This window comes from Lepidochelys kempii, chromosome 9 (assembly GCF_965140285.1).
Source record: "Lepidochelys kempii isolate rLepKem1 chromosome 9, rLepKem1.hap1, whole genome shotgun sequence".
Lineage (NCBI taxonomy): Eukaryota > Metazoa > Chordata > Testudines > Cheloniidae > Lepidochelys > Lepidochelys kempii.
Window position 1 is genome coordinate 55,578,533 of NC_136388.1, and position 16,703 is coordinate 55,595,235.

The 16,703-nt window shown below is 49.9% G+C and overlaps 2 protein-coding genes across 5 annotated transcripts in view; one reads left to right on the top strand and one right to left on the bottom strand.

The window, feature by feature from the left end:
* Positions 1-13,936, top strand: part of HDLBP (high density lipoprotein binding protein) — a 91,425-nt gene extending 77,489 nt beyond the window's left edge. For all 3 annotated transcript variants that reach the window (XM_073360450.2, XM_073360452.2, XM_073360453.2), the window contains exons 23-28: positions 890-1,024; positions 2,366-2,509; positions 2,789-2,974; positions 5,642-5,758; positions 6,335-6,463; positions 11,500-13,936. In XM_073360450.2, coding sequence (XP_073216551.2) covers positions 890-1,024; positions 2,366-2,509; positions 2,789-2,974; positions 5,642-5,758; positions 6,335-6,463; positions 11,500-11,586 — 798 coding nt within the window. In that variant the 3' untranslated portion in view covers positions 11,587-13,936. The remainder of the gene's footprint in view (positions 1-889; positions 1,025-2,365; positions 2,510-2,788; positions 2,975-5,641; positions 5,759-6,334; positions 6,464-11,499) is intronic.
* ANO7 (anoctamin 7) overlaps positions 9,656-16,703 on the bottom strand; it is a 34,291-nt gene continuing 27,243 nt past the window's right edge. Inside the window, exons 21-23 of one of the 2 annotated variants that reach the window (XM_073360455.1) lie at positions 16,097-16,187; positions 15,615-15,734; positions 9,656-9,944 (exon numbers count right to left, since the gene is read on the bottom strand). In XM_073360455.1, the coding sequence (XP_073216556.1) occupies positions 9,687-9,944; positions 15,615-15,734; positions 16,097-16,187 (469 nt within the window). In that variant the 3' untranslated portion in view covers positions 9,656-9,686. Of the gene's footprint in view, positions 9,945-13,546; positions 15,093-15,614; positions 15,735-16,096; positions 16,188-16,703 lie in introns of those variants that run through there. The other variant, XM_073360454.1, reaches the window with a different exon arrangement.

Sequence of the window (16,703 nt, forward strand, 5' to 3'; positions counted from 1 at the left end):
TGAAGTAACCAACCAATCATTCATTTTCTGATATAGCTGTAAAACTAATCTGAAAAGTTTTCAAAATAAATAACTTTAAAAATGTATAGTGTGAACCTTCTAAAAATGAAACCTACATCTGAGTTGTGAAGAATATGAATTAAGGTTATAACCAACAAGAATGCACTTTTTGTATAGAAATCCATGATTAAATTCTGTCTTGGTGACTAAAAGCGGCAGAGTCCTGTGGCACCTTATAGATTAACAGACGTATTGGAGCATAAGCTTTCATGGGTGAATACCCATTTCATCAGATGCATGTCACATGTCTTGGTGACTAGTGATTTTAAATCAAATCCACCCTGATTACAGGAGTGGGTGGGTGAGGTTCTGTGGCCTGCAATGTGCAGGAGGTCAGACTAGATCACAGTGGTCCCTTCTGGCCTTAAAGTCCATGAGATGCAGTTAGAATCCACCTGGAATAGTGGCACTAGTGTTTGATTTCTGCAGCCTCCTGGCTGATGCCCTGGAGGCAGGTTATTCCACATCTGCCTATTGCAGGGCTCTTCTGAAGCAACTGGTACTAGCCACTGTCAGACAGGATACTGGACTAGGTGGACCTATGTCTTGACCAAGACTGGCCATTCCTGTGTGTACTGGTAGCAACAGGGCCCTGTTGCTCAAACCTTTCCCTTTCCTAAACCTCTCTAGTTTGGTGCAAGAGCTACCACATACTAGCTGCACAGTCAAGAACTAGTCACACAGTGATGAACTGAAGTTTTGCTTTGGTGTGGTGGTGGTGGTGGCCGTGGCAGTGATGCTGCAACCTCAGGCTCTTCCCTCAGCAGTGAAGTGGCATGTGAACTGGCTGTCTATTGGCCCAAAGTGAAAACAGGTGTTTGTCATTTAGGTGAACATCCAAGTCCCTGCCCCTGAACTTCGGTCTGATGTCATCAGTATCACTGGGCTCGCTGCAAACTTGGACCGCGCAAAGGCCGGACTGCTGGAGAGAGTGAAGGAACTGCAGGCTGAGCAAGAAGATCGGGTAAGCCCTAGTGGCACGGCCTGCTTCCTTGTCCCTCTTGCTCCTAGGAGAACTAGCCCCCTCCGCCCCCAGCCCAAGTGTTGTCTCTAGCTTTGTGTAAAAGGGGTCAGTGATACTGGAGGATGTATAGAGGCAGAACGCACCCTTGTAAATAGTGTGTGTTTGGCCTGATATCTGAGCTCTTAGGGTAGGCACATGGGATCACCCTTTCAGACCCCCCTCTGCTGCCTCTGACAGCTGGACACTGCCCTCTGAACCTGGGCAGTAATGTGAAAATGATCAGTGGCCTCCAGAACAACGTTCACCTAGCTGGCAGCAAAGTGGAAGCGCCGATGGATTGGGCTCTGCAGCACTATTGGAGGCAGCTTCCTTGGCCTAAGATAAGGAATTTAGAGTTACAATGGCTTGTTTGCTTCTGCCTCAAGTGAACTTGAAGGCTGAGTTACAAGCTCCCGTAACCCAAGTTGCTGCACTGTAACTATGGCAGTTACAGCCACATTAGCTACTAACCTGATGGTAAGAGTCCATTCCACTTTGTGTTACTCCAAATGTAACTTTAATTAAAAAGAACAAGTGGATTCTAAAAAGCCCATCTGCACAGTGTGAGCTGATGAAAAGGTAGTGATCGGTCTGTCCAGTTTTTTATCCCCAATAGGCGAGGCATTTGGAATGGGGCAATCTTTCTGCAGTGACACAATGCATACAGTAACTGGTTTGGCCAGTGGCTTGTGTTCCATCACTCCTCCATCTGACCTGGAAGTGGAATCTGCTGTGTAGACAATGGGTGAAATCTTGGCTGATTTTTGAAGTCATCTGGGGAGTTCTGCTATCAACTTCAGTGAAACCAGGATTTCACCCAACAGCTTTTAATCCTCGCTCTGTGAGGAATGCTTCCGAGTCCCATTCTCTATCCTCTTCACGTGAAGTGTGGTAGTTTGGTCATCCTCCCTGGCTCCTCTGCTCTGTTGGGTTTCCTCTCTACAGTCCCCAGCACAGAACAACGAGGCACTGTCATGAGCAGGGAGCTATGAGTAAATGAGCAGAGGTTCAACAGAAGCACAGGCCAGTGGCAGATGTGCACACAAGTACTTTGGCTCTGCAGTCATGTGCACATGTTCAGGTAGTGCCACCCAGAGCAGCCACTGTGGGACAACCTAGGGCATGTCACAGGGAGAGCAGAAAACTCCCCCAGAATCTGCCTAAATGTGTGGTGTCCCCTTACAGGCAGGATACTTGAAAGATGGAGGGAGAAGTTTGACATAGACAGGAATAGATGCAATTGGTCAAACCTTGGTGTATACTCTGCTATAGCGCTTGAGAGGGTCTCCCTTCTCGTTACAGGCCTTGCGAAGCTTCAAGCTCACTGTCAGTGTTGACCCCAAATACCACCCTAAAATTATTGGAAGAAAGGGGGCAGTGATCACCCAGATCCGCACAGAGCATGAGGTCAACATCCAGTTCCCGGATAAGGATGATGATAACCAGGTGAGGACTGGAGGGGGATAAAGCCTTCTGGGGCATAATAGAGGCTCTGGACTCTGAATAGAGCATGCGTGACATTTCCAGCAGCTGCTCACTGCAAAATGCTGATCAAAGAAAAACAACCCCGAGCCTGCCCAGGCAGGCCAGTCTAACACTGCACTTGGTTTCCAGCCCAGAGTCTCCTGTAGTGTTGCCTTCCAGTCAGACCTCTCCCTTAGAGGTCCAGGATGGGTTTGCTCCCAGCAACTCCATTCTAACTTCCTCCCCCACCTGCTTTCCTAGTCCCAGGATCAGATCACCATAACTGGCTATGAGAAGAACACAGAGGCAGCCCGAGACGCCATCATGAAGATTGTGGGCGAGCTGGAGCAGATGGTCTCTGAGGATGTGACGCTTGACCATCGTGTTCATGCCCGCATCATTGGAGCACGGGGCAAAGCCATCCGCAAAATCATGGATGAGTTCAAGGTGGGCATGGAGAGTACGCTGGATCCATTGCGGGGGCTGCTGTACAATGGCTGGGGTAGCTTGAACTACTTCAAACCCAGGACTTTGGTGCTCTTAATGCCCATGCTTTCTGCCCTCTGCAAAACCCTGACCTGGGCTGCAAAGGCTGGAGGGATGATGGTGCTGCTGTGTTACAGGGCATCTCTCTGAGGGCTTGACTGTGACTGAGCTGGAGATGGCTGCACGTAGGAGTTAGGTGATGGGAGGCAAGGCAAGGCCCCAGCCTGTCTAGCTGTACAGGCCTTGCTCTCTTCCTGTGCTTACTGTAGTCTGAGTCAGGGCTGCATGCCAGGGCATAGATGGACCTATGGCTCCTTCATACACCCCAAGCAGCAAAGTTGATTGGACACCACAATTAGGAATGGGTTAAAGCAGCCTGCTCTCCTCCCTTCCCTCTCTCTCTTCTTCTTCTCTCCCCCCCCCCCCCCCCCCGCCTCCCCTGGAGCAAAATGGTATCTCTGGAAATGGTGACCCAGGGTGCCTGAGTTCCCGTTGGTTTCTGGAGCTCTTCCCAGGGTGGGGCACACGACTCCAGTGTTCCATACGTAGGCCGAGAGAGAACTCCACTGAGCCCTTAGGCTGTGTCTGCACTGCAGTTGAACACCTGAGGCTGGCCTGTCAGCTGCCTGGGGCTACAGAGCTGTTTAACTGCAGGATAGATGCTCAGGTTGGTGGGCCCTGGCTCCAGCCTGAGCCAAGCAGCTACCTTGCAATTGCATAGTCCTGCAGCCTGAACCCTCGTCGGCTGACGTGGGACAGATGCAGGTGGTCAGTTGCAGTGTAGATGTATCCTGAGTGTCTGTGGCCTGGGTGGATTTAATCTGGCAGACCTGCTTCTGTGTGTTCCCTCTGTGCTGTTCCCAGGGCTAAGCCACAACTGTTCAACTGCCTCTGTCAGTGGCACCTGTCCATCACAATCATAATGGTCTGATCATTTCACACTTTCAGACCTGAGCTGAATGGCTCTTCCGAGTGAGAGGGAACAGCTTTTATCTGCTGCCCTGTCACTGATTATGGAGCCAGGAGTGGCAGAAGCTTCCTAAAAGTGTGGGTGGCCTCCCCACTGGTGCCCGAATGGGGGCCTGTCCCTTCCCCTGAGGCTCTGCCCCCTGCTTTCACTCCTCTTTCTCCCCCACCACGCTCGCCCTTATGGCTTTTTAAAAGTGATGGGACCATGGCCTCCTGGTTCCCCCTGCTTGGAGCCTGTGGGGAACCAGTGCTATCATCTAGGCAACTCTTTGAGGGGAGTTTGACATTCCCCAGTGGTCTCGCAGAGCTGAGTACCCAGGACCCTGGAAATCTGGCAGCTTTAGATAAAAATCCAAAGAGTCCCATACGCTCTGTATTGAATTTGCTGTTGGATTCAGTGTTTGTGGTGCCCTTACATCTTCTGACACTTTCAGTGGATTCAGATTTTCCTGTTGAAAACACAGCTGCTTTATGGAAGCTGTTTGTGACTGAGGGGAGCCGAGTAGGGGGCAGCTTGGGTTCTTGGGTCCCTCTGAGTGTGTGGGAGACACTTCTGTTCTAGACGGCTTCACTGTAATACTGGATTACCTTCCAGCAGTGTCCAAAGCAACAGGCCATGTACCTGTCTCAGGCTGGATTAGGATTGTTTGGGCTCTTGGAAGAAAGGCTTTAGCAAGGTTTGTCTCTTGAAATGATCAGCAGTGAAATAATGAACATCACTGACGCTGCATTTGTCTTTTAGCTTTGCCGTGAACAGCCCACTGATAGCCCTGGGGGGAGCTCAGACCTCTGAGTCTGTGTCAGGCTGCAGACCTACACTTCCCTTCTGTCTCTTGAAAATTGGGAAGGCTGGAAAGCTGCTCTTTGAAGAGGAAATTGTGGCATCTCAAGTACCACTCTGTCCATGGGGCTCTAGTGTCCAAAACAAGCTGAGAGCTGCTGGAGAATCCTAGAAGCTCACTAGAACCCGCTGGTTTTTGCCAGCAGTCTAGTGTTGTGAGGCGGCACTAGCAGTAGTTTGACAGAGGTGGAGATAGCTGAGGACGCAGTGGTTAGACCTCCCACCACCATAGTGGCTGGTAAAGCATGGCAGGCTGTAATGGCAGTGGGAGCCATCACCTGCACGCTGGCTGCCACAGTTCTAAGCGCTTTGCAGAAGTGGGGACTCTGCCCCGGGCAGGTGCTTGTGGTAGAGCAGCTCAGCCCTACTGGGCTCTGGGCTGCACAACACTATGAAGCTGCAGGATGGCCTGACAAAGCCCTGGCTGGGATGATTTAACTGGGAATTGGTCCTGCTTCGAGCAGGGGGTTGGACTAGATGACCTTCTGGGGTCCCTTCCAACCCTGATATTCTATGATGCTGAGCAAACGGCAGCAGTGGCTGGAGAAGGGTCAGAGCCCCCCGCTCCCAAGCTGATCAGTCTCCATTCTGCTGGGAATGAGGCTTCCTATTATGTATGGGTTCCAGCTCAGCACTTCCTTGTACTGGAAACCAAACACTCCCCACCAGGGCTTGGTATGGTCCAGTGCAAATGAACCCTCTGACTGTGAGCACCTGTGGGGTCATCACTGCAGCCTAGCCATGGACCTCCAGAATGATGAGCCACCTGAGAGGGGCTGGTGCACATCTAAAACCCTCTGCTGTGCCTTGCATTCCAGGTGGATATCCGCTTCCCCCAGAGTGGTGCATCTGACCCCAACTGTGTGACTGTGACTGGGCTCCCTGATAATGTGGAGGAAGCAATCGATCATATCCTGAACCTGGAGGAGGAATATGTGAGTAGTGGAGGAGGAAGGGAAGTGAAGGCCAGAAGAATGGCTCTGGTCTGTGGCATAAACAGCCCAGTTAATTAACTTCCTTCGTAGTGGAGACTATGGGCCTAAAAACTGTAAGTCCCTGCTGTGTGTGCAGGGAGCTCAGCTCGCTATTACGGGCATACTGCTGCATGATAATCACTGAATGTCCAGATCTCTCTGTCTCCTGCCACTTGGGAGAGGAATCTGTGAGAGACGGATAGGAGGAGGAAAACACTACTGTGCTCATGGCAATTTCAGCTGTTCTGTGCAGCTGTCCCTAGAAATTAGAACCCCGAGTAGGTGTTGGATTGTGAAGCAGTGTCAAGGCAGTCTATGTGGCCACTGCCATGTGCAACTGAAGTGAGGGGGGTAAATGAATGAATAGAGCAGCCAATAAAATGGGTGTCATCTGCCTCTCTGAGGGGTGCAGCATGCTAGTCTTAAGCTGCTACTGGCAGCAATTGCTGTTTGATGCTGTGGGGCAGGGGAGACTTCATTGACTAAGTAGGGAACACAAGGTACATCACCATACAAAGAGAACTCCTCTCCCTGCAGCTAGCTGATGTGGTGGACAATGAGGCAATGCAGGTGTACATGAAACCCTCCGCACATGAGGAGTCCAAGGCCCCATCCAAGGGATTTGTGGTGAGAGATGCCCCCTGGGCAGCTGGCAGCAATGAGAAGGTGAGTGCTGCTTCTGCTATTGCACCTCCAGAGGTTCCTCTTCCCAGAGACTGTTCCTGTGCCATGGACTCTGCATGGCCAGGATATGAACCGGAGGGTCATCTCACTGTTCATTGGGGATCAATGCCTGTTCTTCTTTTAGTGCTTTCTCATGTCTATTCCATGCTAGGTGTGTGCATGCCCATGTGCACAGGTGTTGGAATTTTTTGTCTTCGTGGTATCCGGAGGGCCAGCTGTGGCACGCTCTGGAGTGCCGCACTCGTGTGCTGGTATATGAGGAGTCGCCGGCCTTATGTCCTCAGTTCCTTCTTACTGCCCCTGGTGGTTGGTCGGAGCAACTTCTCCTTGCCTCGCAAGTGGACAAGTTTTTTCTCCAGCACCTATTGTTTGTTTTCTTTGTATATAGTTGTTTACAGTAGTTAGTAATTAGATGTTAAGGGTTAGTCTCAGTAGGGACTTTGCCCCGGGGTGGGGCATGCCCCGTCCCCGGGTTTCAAGCCTTGTTCAACCTGCAATAGGCCTGTGCCTGTTAGCAACCCTCCCCGCCACTGCCTGAAGTGCTTGGGAGAGTCGCACATAAAGGACAGGTATCAAATTTGCAAGGACTTTCGACCCAAACTCAAAAGGAGCGGGACATTCGTCTAAGGGCCCTTCTTATGGAGGCTGCACTTCATCCAGTGTCAGAGCCTTCATGCTGCAACTCTACACTTAGCTCCTTGGGGTTGGTGAAGAGTGTTCTGCCCAGCACTGAGCTCTGCCGGTGTCCAAGAAGCACCTGAAAAAGCAAGGCTCCCTGGCACCAAACAAGGAGAGACAGGCCTGACTGCCCTCTCTGGAGCTTCAAGGGGTTACCTCTCAGGCTGGATCCCCCAGGGATCCCACTCCTGGGAGCAGTAGGGACCCTGGCACCTGGTTGTACCTTCGATGTCTGAGGCCCTCCAGGCAGCTAGGGACCAGAGAGCCCTTCCAGCGCATTGGAGGTGGCTAAGGCTCCCCGTTCTAAGGGCAAGCCAGCCATAAGACCACCTCAGAGGGCAGTTGAATGCCATCCCTCCCCGGAGCAGAGGCAGTATTCCATGACCAAGATCCCTGACTCCGCAACCTAAGTCTCTGGTCAGACGGCTCAGGTCGCCGTCACTGCGGTCCTGGTCTCCAACAGCACAGGTGACCTTCAGTGAGGCATCAGTCTCTGTACACCCAGCACTGATCGTCCTTTCACCAGCCGATGTCCTGGCGCAGGTCTCCGCTGGTACGGGACATCTCACCTTTCCAGCACTGGTCTCCACACCCCGGCACCAGTCCTCTGAGAGACACTGATCATCTTACTTGAGGGACCACTCCCTGGCACCTATGGTCAGCTGCCAGACACACGCATCTACAGTCCTGCCTTGGTCACTGGAAAGGGACTCGTCTAGGTCAGAGTGGGACTTTAGCCCCTTGCCATGGCAGCAGCAAATCTTGTGGGCACCGGAGGCTCTCTCTGCTTCCACACTGCCGGGATGGTTGTAGGGTCAGTGGCCAGACCAATGGCCCAATTGGAATGTGTGGGGCATGCTGGTGATGCTAATGCCTCTCTCACACCATTCTTCCCTTGCTGCTTTGGAGAAGCAACCCCCTGCAATGACTGTACCAGACTCAGTGCACGGCCCGGACTCCGATGTTGGGGTAGAAGAGCAAGTGCCTACTCCAAGGGAGCCCTCCCCTATGGGGGACAATGCCCCAGGTCCTCCCCCAGTGGTGCAATCATCATCCTCGTCAGCCGAAGCAGTAGCAGGGCCCTCACACGTCAGTCCCTGTGAGGACTTTAACGAGCACCAAGCCCTGCTTAGAAGGGTGACCTCAAACTTGGGCTTGGAAGTGGAGGAACTGGCGGAGCAGTCGGGCAACTTGTTCAACATTCTAACAGTGGCAGCCCCATCATGAACCACACTGCTGATACATGAGGAGATTTTGAAGATAGCCAAGGCCCTGTGGCAAATCCCATCTCTTATCCTGCCCACCTGGGCAGAAAAGAAATATTTGTCCCTGCTAATGCATTCAAATATTTGTATACCCATCCACCCCCAGGGTCGCTAATCATATCTGCGGCCAATGAAAGGGACAGGCAAGGGCAAGTGAGTGCCACATAGGTCCAGCTTCCTGGCGTGTCTGTTTCCTTTCTGGAAGAAAAGTTTATTCTACAGCCAGCTTTCAGTTCAGAGTATCGAACCACCAGTCTTTGTTGGGGAGATACAACTGTAACTTGTGGGACTCCGTGCCTCAGGAGGTTGCTACCATCCTGGAGGAAGGTACCACGGTGGCGAGGGGCTCTCTCCAGATGGCCTGGGGCAGCCAATTCGGTGGCCAGGGTCTTTGTCTTGGCTGTAGTTATGAGGCGCAGTTCCTGGCTTCAATCCTTGGGTCTGTGTTAGCAGAGGCAGTCCTCCATCCAGGACCTTCCCTTCAAAGGCAATGGGCTCTTTTCAGAGCAAACGGATGTGAAGCTACATGGATTTGAGGATTCTCGAGCCACTCTGCTCACTAGGCTTGTTTTCTTGCCGTTTGTGGCGTATGCAATTCCTGCTACCTCCTAGACCTTGGCCTCTCTGGCAAGGCTTCTTTAGGAGGAAGAGAGAGAGGTTCAATCATGGTCACCCCTCCACCTCCTGTTTGCCTACTCAGCGTGGTCCAGCGAAACACCGGGGTGGCCAGAAGCACTCATTTTGAGGTGCACTCAAGGACGGCACTGCAGTCAGTTCTCAGGATCCACCTTCCTACTCCTTCAACCGTCTGCATCGCTTCCAGTCAGCATAGTCGCAAGTAACTTCAAACCATTGGGTGCTCAGTATAATACCTCTGGGCTACACTCTGCAATTCTCCTGGTGGCAATAACGTTAGCCTGTAGGGTCTCTGAGATTAGGGCACTTACCTGAGAACTGCCCTATATGGTATTCTACGAGGTCCAACTGCGGCAGCACCAAGCTTTCAAGCCCACAGTAGTTTCACAGTTTCATACTAGTCAAGACATATACTTACCATCTTCTTTCCAAAAACCTCATAAATCAGATGAGGACCATAGATCACCCTCCTGATGTCCAGAGAGTGTACTAGCCTTTTACATAGAAAGGACTAAGCCATTCTGTAAGTCGATGCAACTATTTGTTGTGGAGGCAGACAGGATGAAGGGCATTCCTGTGGTCACCCAGAGTGTCGTCATGGGTCACTGCCTGTATATTTATTTTTGCTATGAACAGGTGAAAGTGCCACCACTGGCAATTGTGATCACCCATTCAACCAGGGCGCAAGCTGCAGCAGCCTTCGTGGCCCGGTGCTGATCCAAAATATCAGCAGGGTCGCTACCTGATCGTCTGTCCACACATTCACATTCCATTACGCGCTTACCCAGAAAGCCCAGGACGATGCTGGCTTTGGTAGAGCGGTGTTGCAAGCCACACAGCCGGGAACTCCAAGCCCACCTCCTGGGATACTGTTTGTGAGTCCCCTAGAATGGAATTGACATGAGCAAGCATTTGAAGAAAAAACTGTTACCTTCCTTTTGTAACTGTTCTTTGAGATGCGTTGCTTATGTCCGTTCCACTACCTGCCTACCCCTCTGTCGGAGTTGCCCAGCAAGAAGGAACTGAGGGCACAGGGCTAGCGGCGCCTGATACGTTGCCACATGAGCGTGGCACTCCAGAGGGCACCACAGCTGACCCTGCGGCTATCACTAAAGCAAAAAATTCTGACAACTCTGCACGTGGGTGCGCACACACCTAGAATGGAATGGACATGAGCAACACATCTCAAAGAACAACAGTTATGAAAGGTAGGTAACTTGTTTCAGAATTATGTTCTTCCCTTTTTTTTTAGTGGATTTCTAGGCCTTTCCTGACAATTGGGAGGTGTCAAGAATCTCTCTCATCACCTGGAGAGCTTGCCGACAGTATGTGCTAGGCCCCTAGATGTTAGTATGTTGGGTTTCTAAATTGCCCAGCTTTCCTCTGCTGCTGTCACTCTCCCCTCTGCTAGGAACACCAGAATCCTCCTGTAGAGGCTCTGAAAGGAGCTGCTAGCCTGGCGAATCTCTCCTCCACAGCCCCTGGAGCGGAGATTGCCTGCCAAAGCGGCTGTGGTTGGCACTTTGTTATTGTGGAACTCAAGGTTAGGGTGACCATTTCTGACCATTATCTGAAAGGCAGGGGATAAGCTACTAAGCCAAATACCTTCTTCTTGGCCACTTGGTCCTCCCAGGGTGCACTGAGGACTTGGCAGGTCTCAGTTCTAAAGCTTGCCTGAGCCATAAAAATTAAGGGGTGTCAAGAACCTCTGACCCAGCTAGTGTCTCTCCTGCCACTGTACAGAAAAGCCTTGCCTGTTAGCAGGAATACTTCAATACTACTGCATATTACAGCAATGAGGAGGATAGCATTTGAGTATTAAGGTAGATCTGGCACCACTGAGGAAACAGTGGGCAAACTATACTTGGTGTCAGTCTCCCCAAGACGTAGACGTCCTTCCGACCTTCCTGCAGAATCTGCTTCCCTGATACTCTGAATTGATTTGGTTAATTCAGATCATGATCCTTTTGTGACCCATCTTAATGAATTACCTGCTGTTTTCTTGGGTCCTACTAAAACCCTGTTGCTGTATTGTCCATGTCCTCTGTACCTTTCAAGAACTTTGATATCCTAAAAAGAAAAGGAGTACTTGTGGCACCTTAGAGACTAACCAATTTATTTGAGCATAAGCTTTCGTGAGCTACAGCTCACTTCATCGGCTGTAGCTCACGAAAGCTTATGCTCAAATAAATTGGTTAGTCTCTAAGGTGCCACAAGTCCTCCTTTTTCTTTTTGCGAATACAGCCTAACACAGCTGCTACTCTGAAACCTTTGATATCCTAGAACATTCTTCCATATGTGGCCTCACTCATGACATCTTCATGTTGTTTGCACATGTGATATTTCTTGAATGCTTCAGTTGTCTCTGAGCTTCTTGAGTGTTGTATAGAACTGCAGCTAGCCTATATAACTTGGACCATTCTCTCTCCTTTGCTCTAGGCCCCTGATATGAGCAGTTCGGAAGATTTCCCCAGCTTTGGGGCTCAAGTGGCCCCTAAGACTCTTCCCTGGGGCCCTAAACGATAATGACCTGGAAGCAGAAACATCTCCTCCAGCCAGCTGACCTGACACTAACCTGCCACAAATACTTCCTGTTTGAATTCTGACCCAGCGGCTGGACCACAAGTAAATTGCCCTGCGAGGTCTCCTAATGCTGTGTGGAGTGCTAGAACCCATTCTACTTGTCTGTTGTAACTGGGTTTAGGACCTACTATAAATGGATAGTTCCTTCCACCCCCCCAACTCAGACACAGCTTTTTGTTTGAAGTGTCATAAGTGACTTTCATCTGCTAAGCTTCACAACTGCCAAAGTGGTGACAGTGATCAGATACCTTGAGCATGTCTTGCTAGGCACTCCAGTCTTCATTAGGAGACCTCCTTTACTGTGGCTAGGAATCAACTTCCTGTCTCATGACCTCAGGAAATAAATTTCCTTGACTTTCTAAAAAGCCAAAACGTTTGCCCTTTTTCCTTTGTGTTTATCCCGGGCCTTATTTTACTGTCGTAGAGTGCAATCAGCTTTTCCTTTGAACTGCCAAAAATCCATCTAACAGTGATAGTGGATGTGTGGAGTGAGCTAAAAGTCTAAAGATCAGAAACTGCTTAAAGAACAATACAATAATCTGTAGAAGCAATGACAGTGGAAGGGACCAGCAGTGACACAAGGGATCCCCTGGTCAAGTAGAAAAGCCTTGAGTGATATATGGCACTGAGCATGTCCATGTGTAGCATTGAGACTCTAGAGTCTCATGCACACTTGATGAGTCTTCCAACATGTGAGAGTAAAAATATGGCTACTTCCCAGTGTTCCCCCTTCACCCCTAGTTTGTTCTTCCCAACAGCAGCAGAGCTGGTCGGAGCCAGGACATGACAGTATTATGGGGTGCAACAGAATTTGGGTCAGCCCAATTTGCTATGGTAACATGGCCCAGGAGCCAGCTGATGGGAACTGCAATGCTGAAGCTACATAATTTCCCCCTCCCTCTGACAGCATTTAGACACAAGGGGTAGGGAATTTGTCACTATTTACTATTGCCTTCTTTCTACCTCAAAAACCAGTCTGTGGGTGGCCTCCAAGTCTAGCAGTAGTGCTGATGCTCTAACCTGCTCATCTCACTGTGGAGGCCAGAGCTGAATTATCTGCACCAGGTGCAGGGAGAGTGGAAGAGCATCAATCAGCACATGTAGCTGTTAGAAACACACACATGAAAGTAAGAGCAAGGTTAGGGTAATGCATGCTCTCTTCCCCTACCGTCCCCCCCTCTTTCAGAGCTGTAGGACTCTGAGCCAGAAGGTGGGTTTGGTTTCAAGAGAGGCAGGTTGCATGTCCACTCTGAATACTTTAGAGCAGCTTGACTTTCTGTAGCTCAGAGGCAAAGAGCATCAGGAGAATTAAGGCCCAGGGCTTGCCACGGTATGTGGTAAATCCCATGCTCTGTACTGTAGCATCTTGGCCCCTGAGCTGCTGAACCCTAAGCACTGCCACAGCTTGCTTGAAGGAGGCTTCAAGTGAGCTGCTTACTCAGCCACAGAGAGAAATTGTGTTGGTGGGGTGGGGAAGTAGGGTGTCCTCCTTCCATACCTCCATTTCCTGTCTGTTTTAGCTCCTGTGCAAGCAAGTCCCCAATCTCTCCCCAATAATGCTGACTGGGGCAAGGGTCATTACATTGGAAGGCTTGCCCCAGTCCTCTTGCTGTTCCCAATGCTGCACCTGTGTCAAGTGAGGCTTAGAAATGCTGACTTTCTTTTTTCCCCCCCAAACTCCTCTGGAAGAGGACCCTAGCCCAGAAGTCAGATACCAAAATGTCCTGTTGCTCACAGTGAAGTGGAGAATTGCTGTCAACTGAAAAAAGCCAGGTCCCAGGGCTATGCAAAGGCAGTGGTGAATAACTTGACCACTCTTTGGCCCCATGGTAGATGTCTAAAGGGGTGGCTCACCGAACATGGGTAGTATTCCCTCCTTTCCAGCAAAAGGGGCTCTGAAAAGGGCTAGATAACCCAGATGGGGAAGGGGTACGGGTACATCTTGAGGTCATCAAGCCTGCCACCCTCTTCCTTCCCTACCCAAAAAAAACAACAAAAAACCCCATCAGTTGCCTAGCTTGGCTTGAGTTAAATTCAGGGTCCCCTATATGCTAGAGGTCATGAAGTGATTGTACCTAGTACTGTCTCCTGCTGCCCCTCAGTCTGTAGCAGATGCTCTGGTATGTGCTCCGTTTCCTTTATTTTCAATGTCTTCCATAGTGTATGTTTCCATGGCAATGATCCCTTGGCCTTAACTTTGGAATTTGGAGACTATATGCAAACATGTAAAAAGGCTCATGAGTATGGATGACACTGGAATTTTATAAATTCTAAAATAAAAACCTGAAACAGCTTGGAGTGTTGTATTTCTCTGCCCATGCTCAAAGAGATTGCTTTTCCATGTACATCAGGGCAGGGGCTAGCATAACCTTTGACAGTTCTTTACGACTTTAAGCTGTCATCTTAAAGCGTCAGTTGTTCCCTGTCTGGATTTACTACCTAATAACTAGGCTGAGTGGTCCTACCGGAGTGCAGGCCCCAGGGAGGAAAAGGTATTAACCAGGCCAGCACTAGTGTAAGTAGGTTCCCTCAAAGCCCCCTCTCCATGCCTACTAGTGTAAAGAACCCCAGCTAGTACCCAGGCTCTCCCCCTCTCTCTTCTGTAAGGGAATAGAGTGCATAACTCCAAGCTTCCTCTCTCTAATAACAGGAAGAGGAAGCAAGGCTTGCTCCTGTCTGACAACATGCTGTGGTTGTTAGACTTCCCTTAAGTCCCTGCTGCAGCTGTGTAAGAGCCAGGCCTGGTGAATTGCTGCTTCCTACTTCACTGGAGCAGTGGGCCTTGCTTCATTTCAGCCTGAAGCGCTGCTTCTCCTACACACTGACCTCATGCCAGCTGGGGGACATACAGCCCACCTGTCCTCTACCATAGCTCAGAGCAAGAAGGAATTTCTTCAGAGGACATTCCATAAATTATTTCTTCCAACCCCAGTCAGGCAGCTCCAGGCTTTTGCCAGGTGTCTAACTTTAACCTGCAGGGCTCTAAGGACTTAGCTGGTATTCAAGTATGCCTGTCACTGTACTGTTAATTGGAGTGCTTCATTTTATCCACTCTGAAATTTCACTAAAATAATTCATTCCTCTGCAAGGTTTCTTACACACAGACACCCAGCTCAGGATCAGAGTCAAGTTGCGTTCATCTCTTCCAAAAGAGAGAGTGCTAGAAATCACGTGCTCCACGGCTGAACTCAGTTTTATTCGCACCCACATGGAAGCAGTCACCATGTGTGTTCTAAAACAGATTCAACAGCAATTCATGGGGGTTCTGCTTCAGGATCAAACTGCTGCTGAGGATGAGCTTCAGGACTAGCAGCTAATGCGTGTGTAGATGTCATCATCCGCAGTTGGGTAGGCTCCTGGTTTTCATGCACCCCATCTAGCTCCCAGTCTTTAGGTGCTGTTTGCGTAGTGCTGGAGGTGGCTCTGACTTCCTTTCTCTCAAAGAGGGCCTACCTCAGCAATGGATCAAAAGGAGAAAGGACAATTAGTATCCACAGCATTAGAGAGTTAGAAAGCTATCCTACAGACAGTGACCAAACTGCTTTGGCATCAGTTATGTTTAAGGGAGGAAGGCATGAGTTACGTAACCAATGAAGCCTGGAATTTTAAGACCTAGGGGGCAGAACTGACCGATAAGCCTGTCTAGAAACTACAGCCACAACGAAACTTGGAGAGCAACAGAAATGAGTGAAGAGATTATCAATGACCATGGAGAAAGGTGTTATGAACAGGGAGCCCCCCAGCTGCTAATGAACATCTGAAGACCAAAAGGCATAGGGTGTTACTTTAGTGCATTTCATCTGGACATCTTCCAGGCATGGGCAGTGGGATGCCCACAGAAACTCAGGACTCCAACGTAAATAAAAAGATTTCAGGGTCTGTTCAAAAGCATCTGACAGTCCAGATGTGGCCCACAGATCATCTACTGACTACCCCGATGTAGAATAAAGACCACTGCCCCTGAGATTTACCTTGTTCTCAGCCAGTGCCTGCTTGGCCAGATAACGTTCACGCTTCACCTTGATCTGCAGTGACTCAGGAATGTCGGGCACCATCAGGTCTATCACACGAGCAATAAAGAAAACCACATGCTGAAAACAAGAGGAAAAGAGCAATGTGTCCAATCAGACAGCTGATTCTTTCTGAAGCAAGACCAGATGAGTAAGGAACAGCATGGAGGTGCCTGACCCATGCAGGGTGGAGTTCTCAGCCAAGCAACAGGAGCACTGCAGAGAACGAGACAGGCACTGAAAGGACTTGAACCAAGAAGTATCCCCCAGAGAGCACACTCTCTTCAACCCCACAAGGGCAATGTCTATGCTGAGCCGGACAGTACATGCCCTGGGGACAGGTGTAGAAAGAAAGAAAGAAAGAACTTAAAATGAGAAATTGGACAGCAAAGGGAAAAAACCTTGGCCGGAGGAACTGGTTGAGGAAAACGAGAGGGAGATACCTCAAACACTATAATAAAGCCCAGGCGGATTGCTAGTAGGTTCCAATAGGTTAGCGAGTACCTGCCGCTCTCATCCCTGTATGCACGGTACCTGGGGAAGAGAAGATGACATTACACCTAGAGGGGGTCACAGCTGGGAAAGAGGAGCCCTCCAGCCCTCTTGATTGCATGTCAACATCCTCAGGGCAACCACTGGTAGTTTCACTCCCCCGACTTTGCCTTCTGTAACTTCCTCCACATATGTAATCACTCTTAAGAATTAATAACTGATGGCATTTATGTGGCCCATGAACCATCAGGGTAAGGCATGACTAATGCTGGCTCTCCAGCAGGGAGTATGTGCCCATTCCTCCAGGACTGGCAAGCAGCAGCAAGGTAAATCAGAGTAGAAGTAGCTCAATTAAAAAACACATTTAAGTTCCTTCAAGACTGATTTACGAGAAGAGCACAAACAGGTGAGCCCCCCGTACATAAAGGAGGACCCGAGTGGCACTCCCCTAGAGAAGCTAATGCTGCACTTCCTAACTCAGGTGTAAACTGGGTGTGTCTATGAAATAGTGTATCTTTTGTCCCCTAATAAATTGAACTAGCCTTTAGGTCTCCCTTC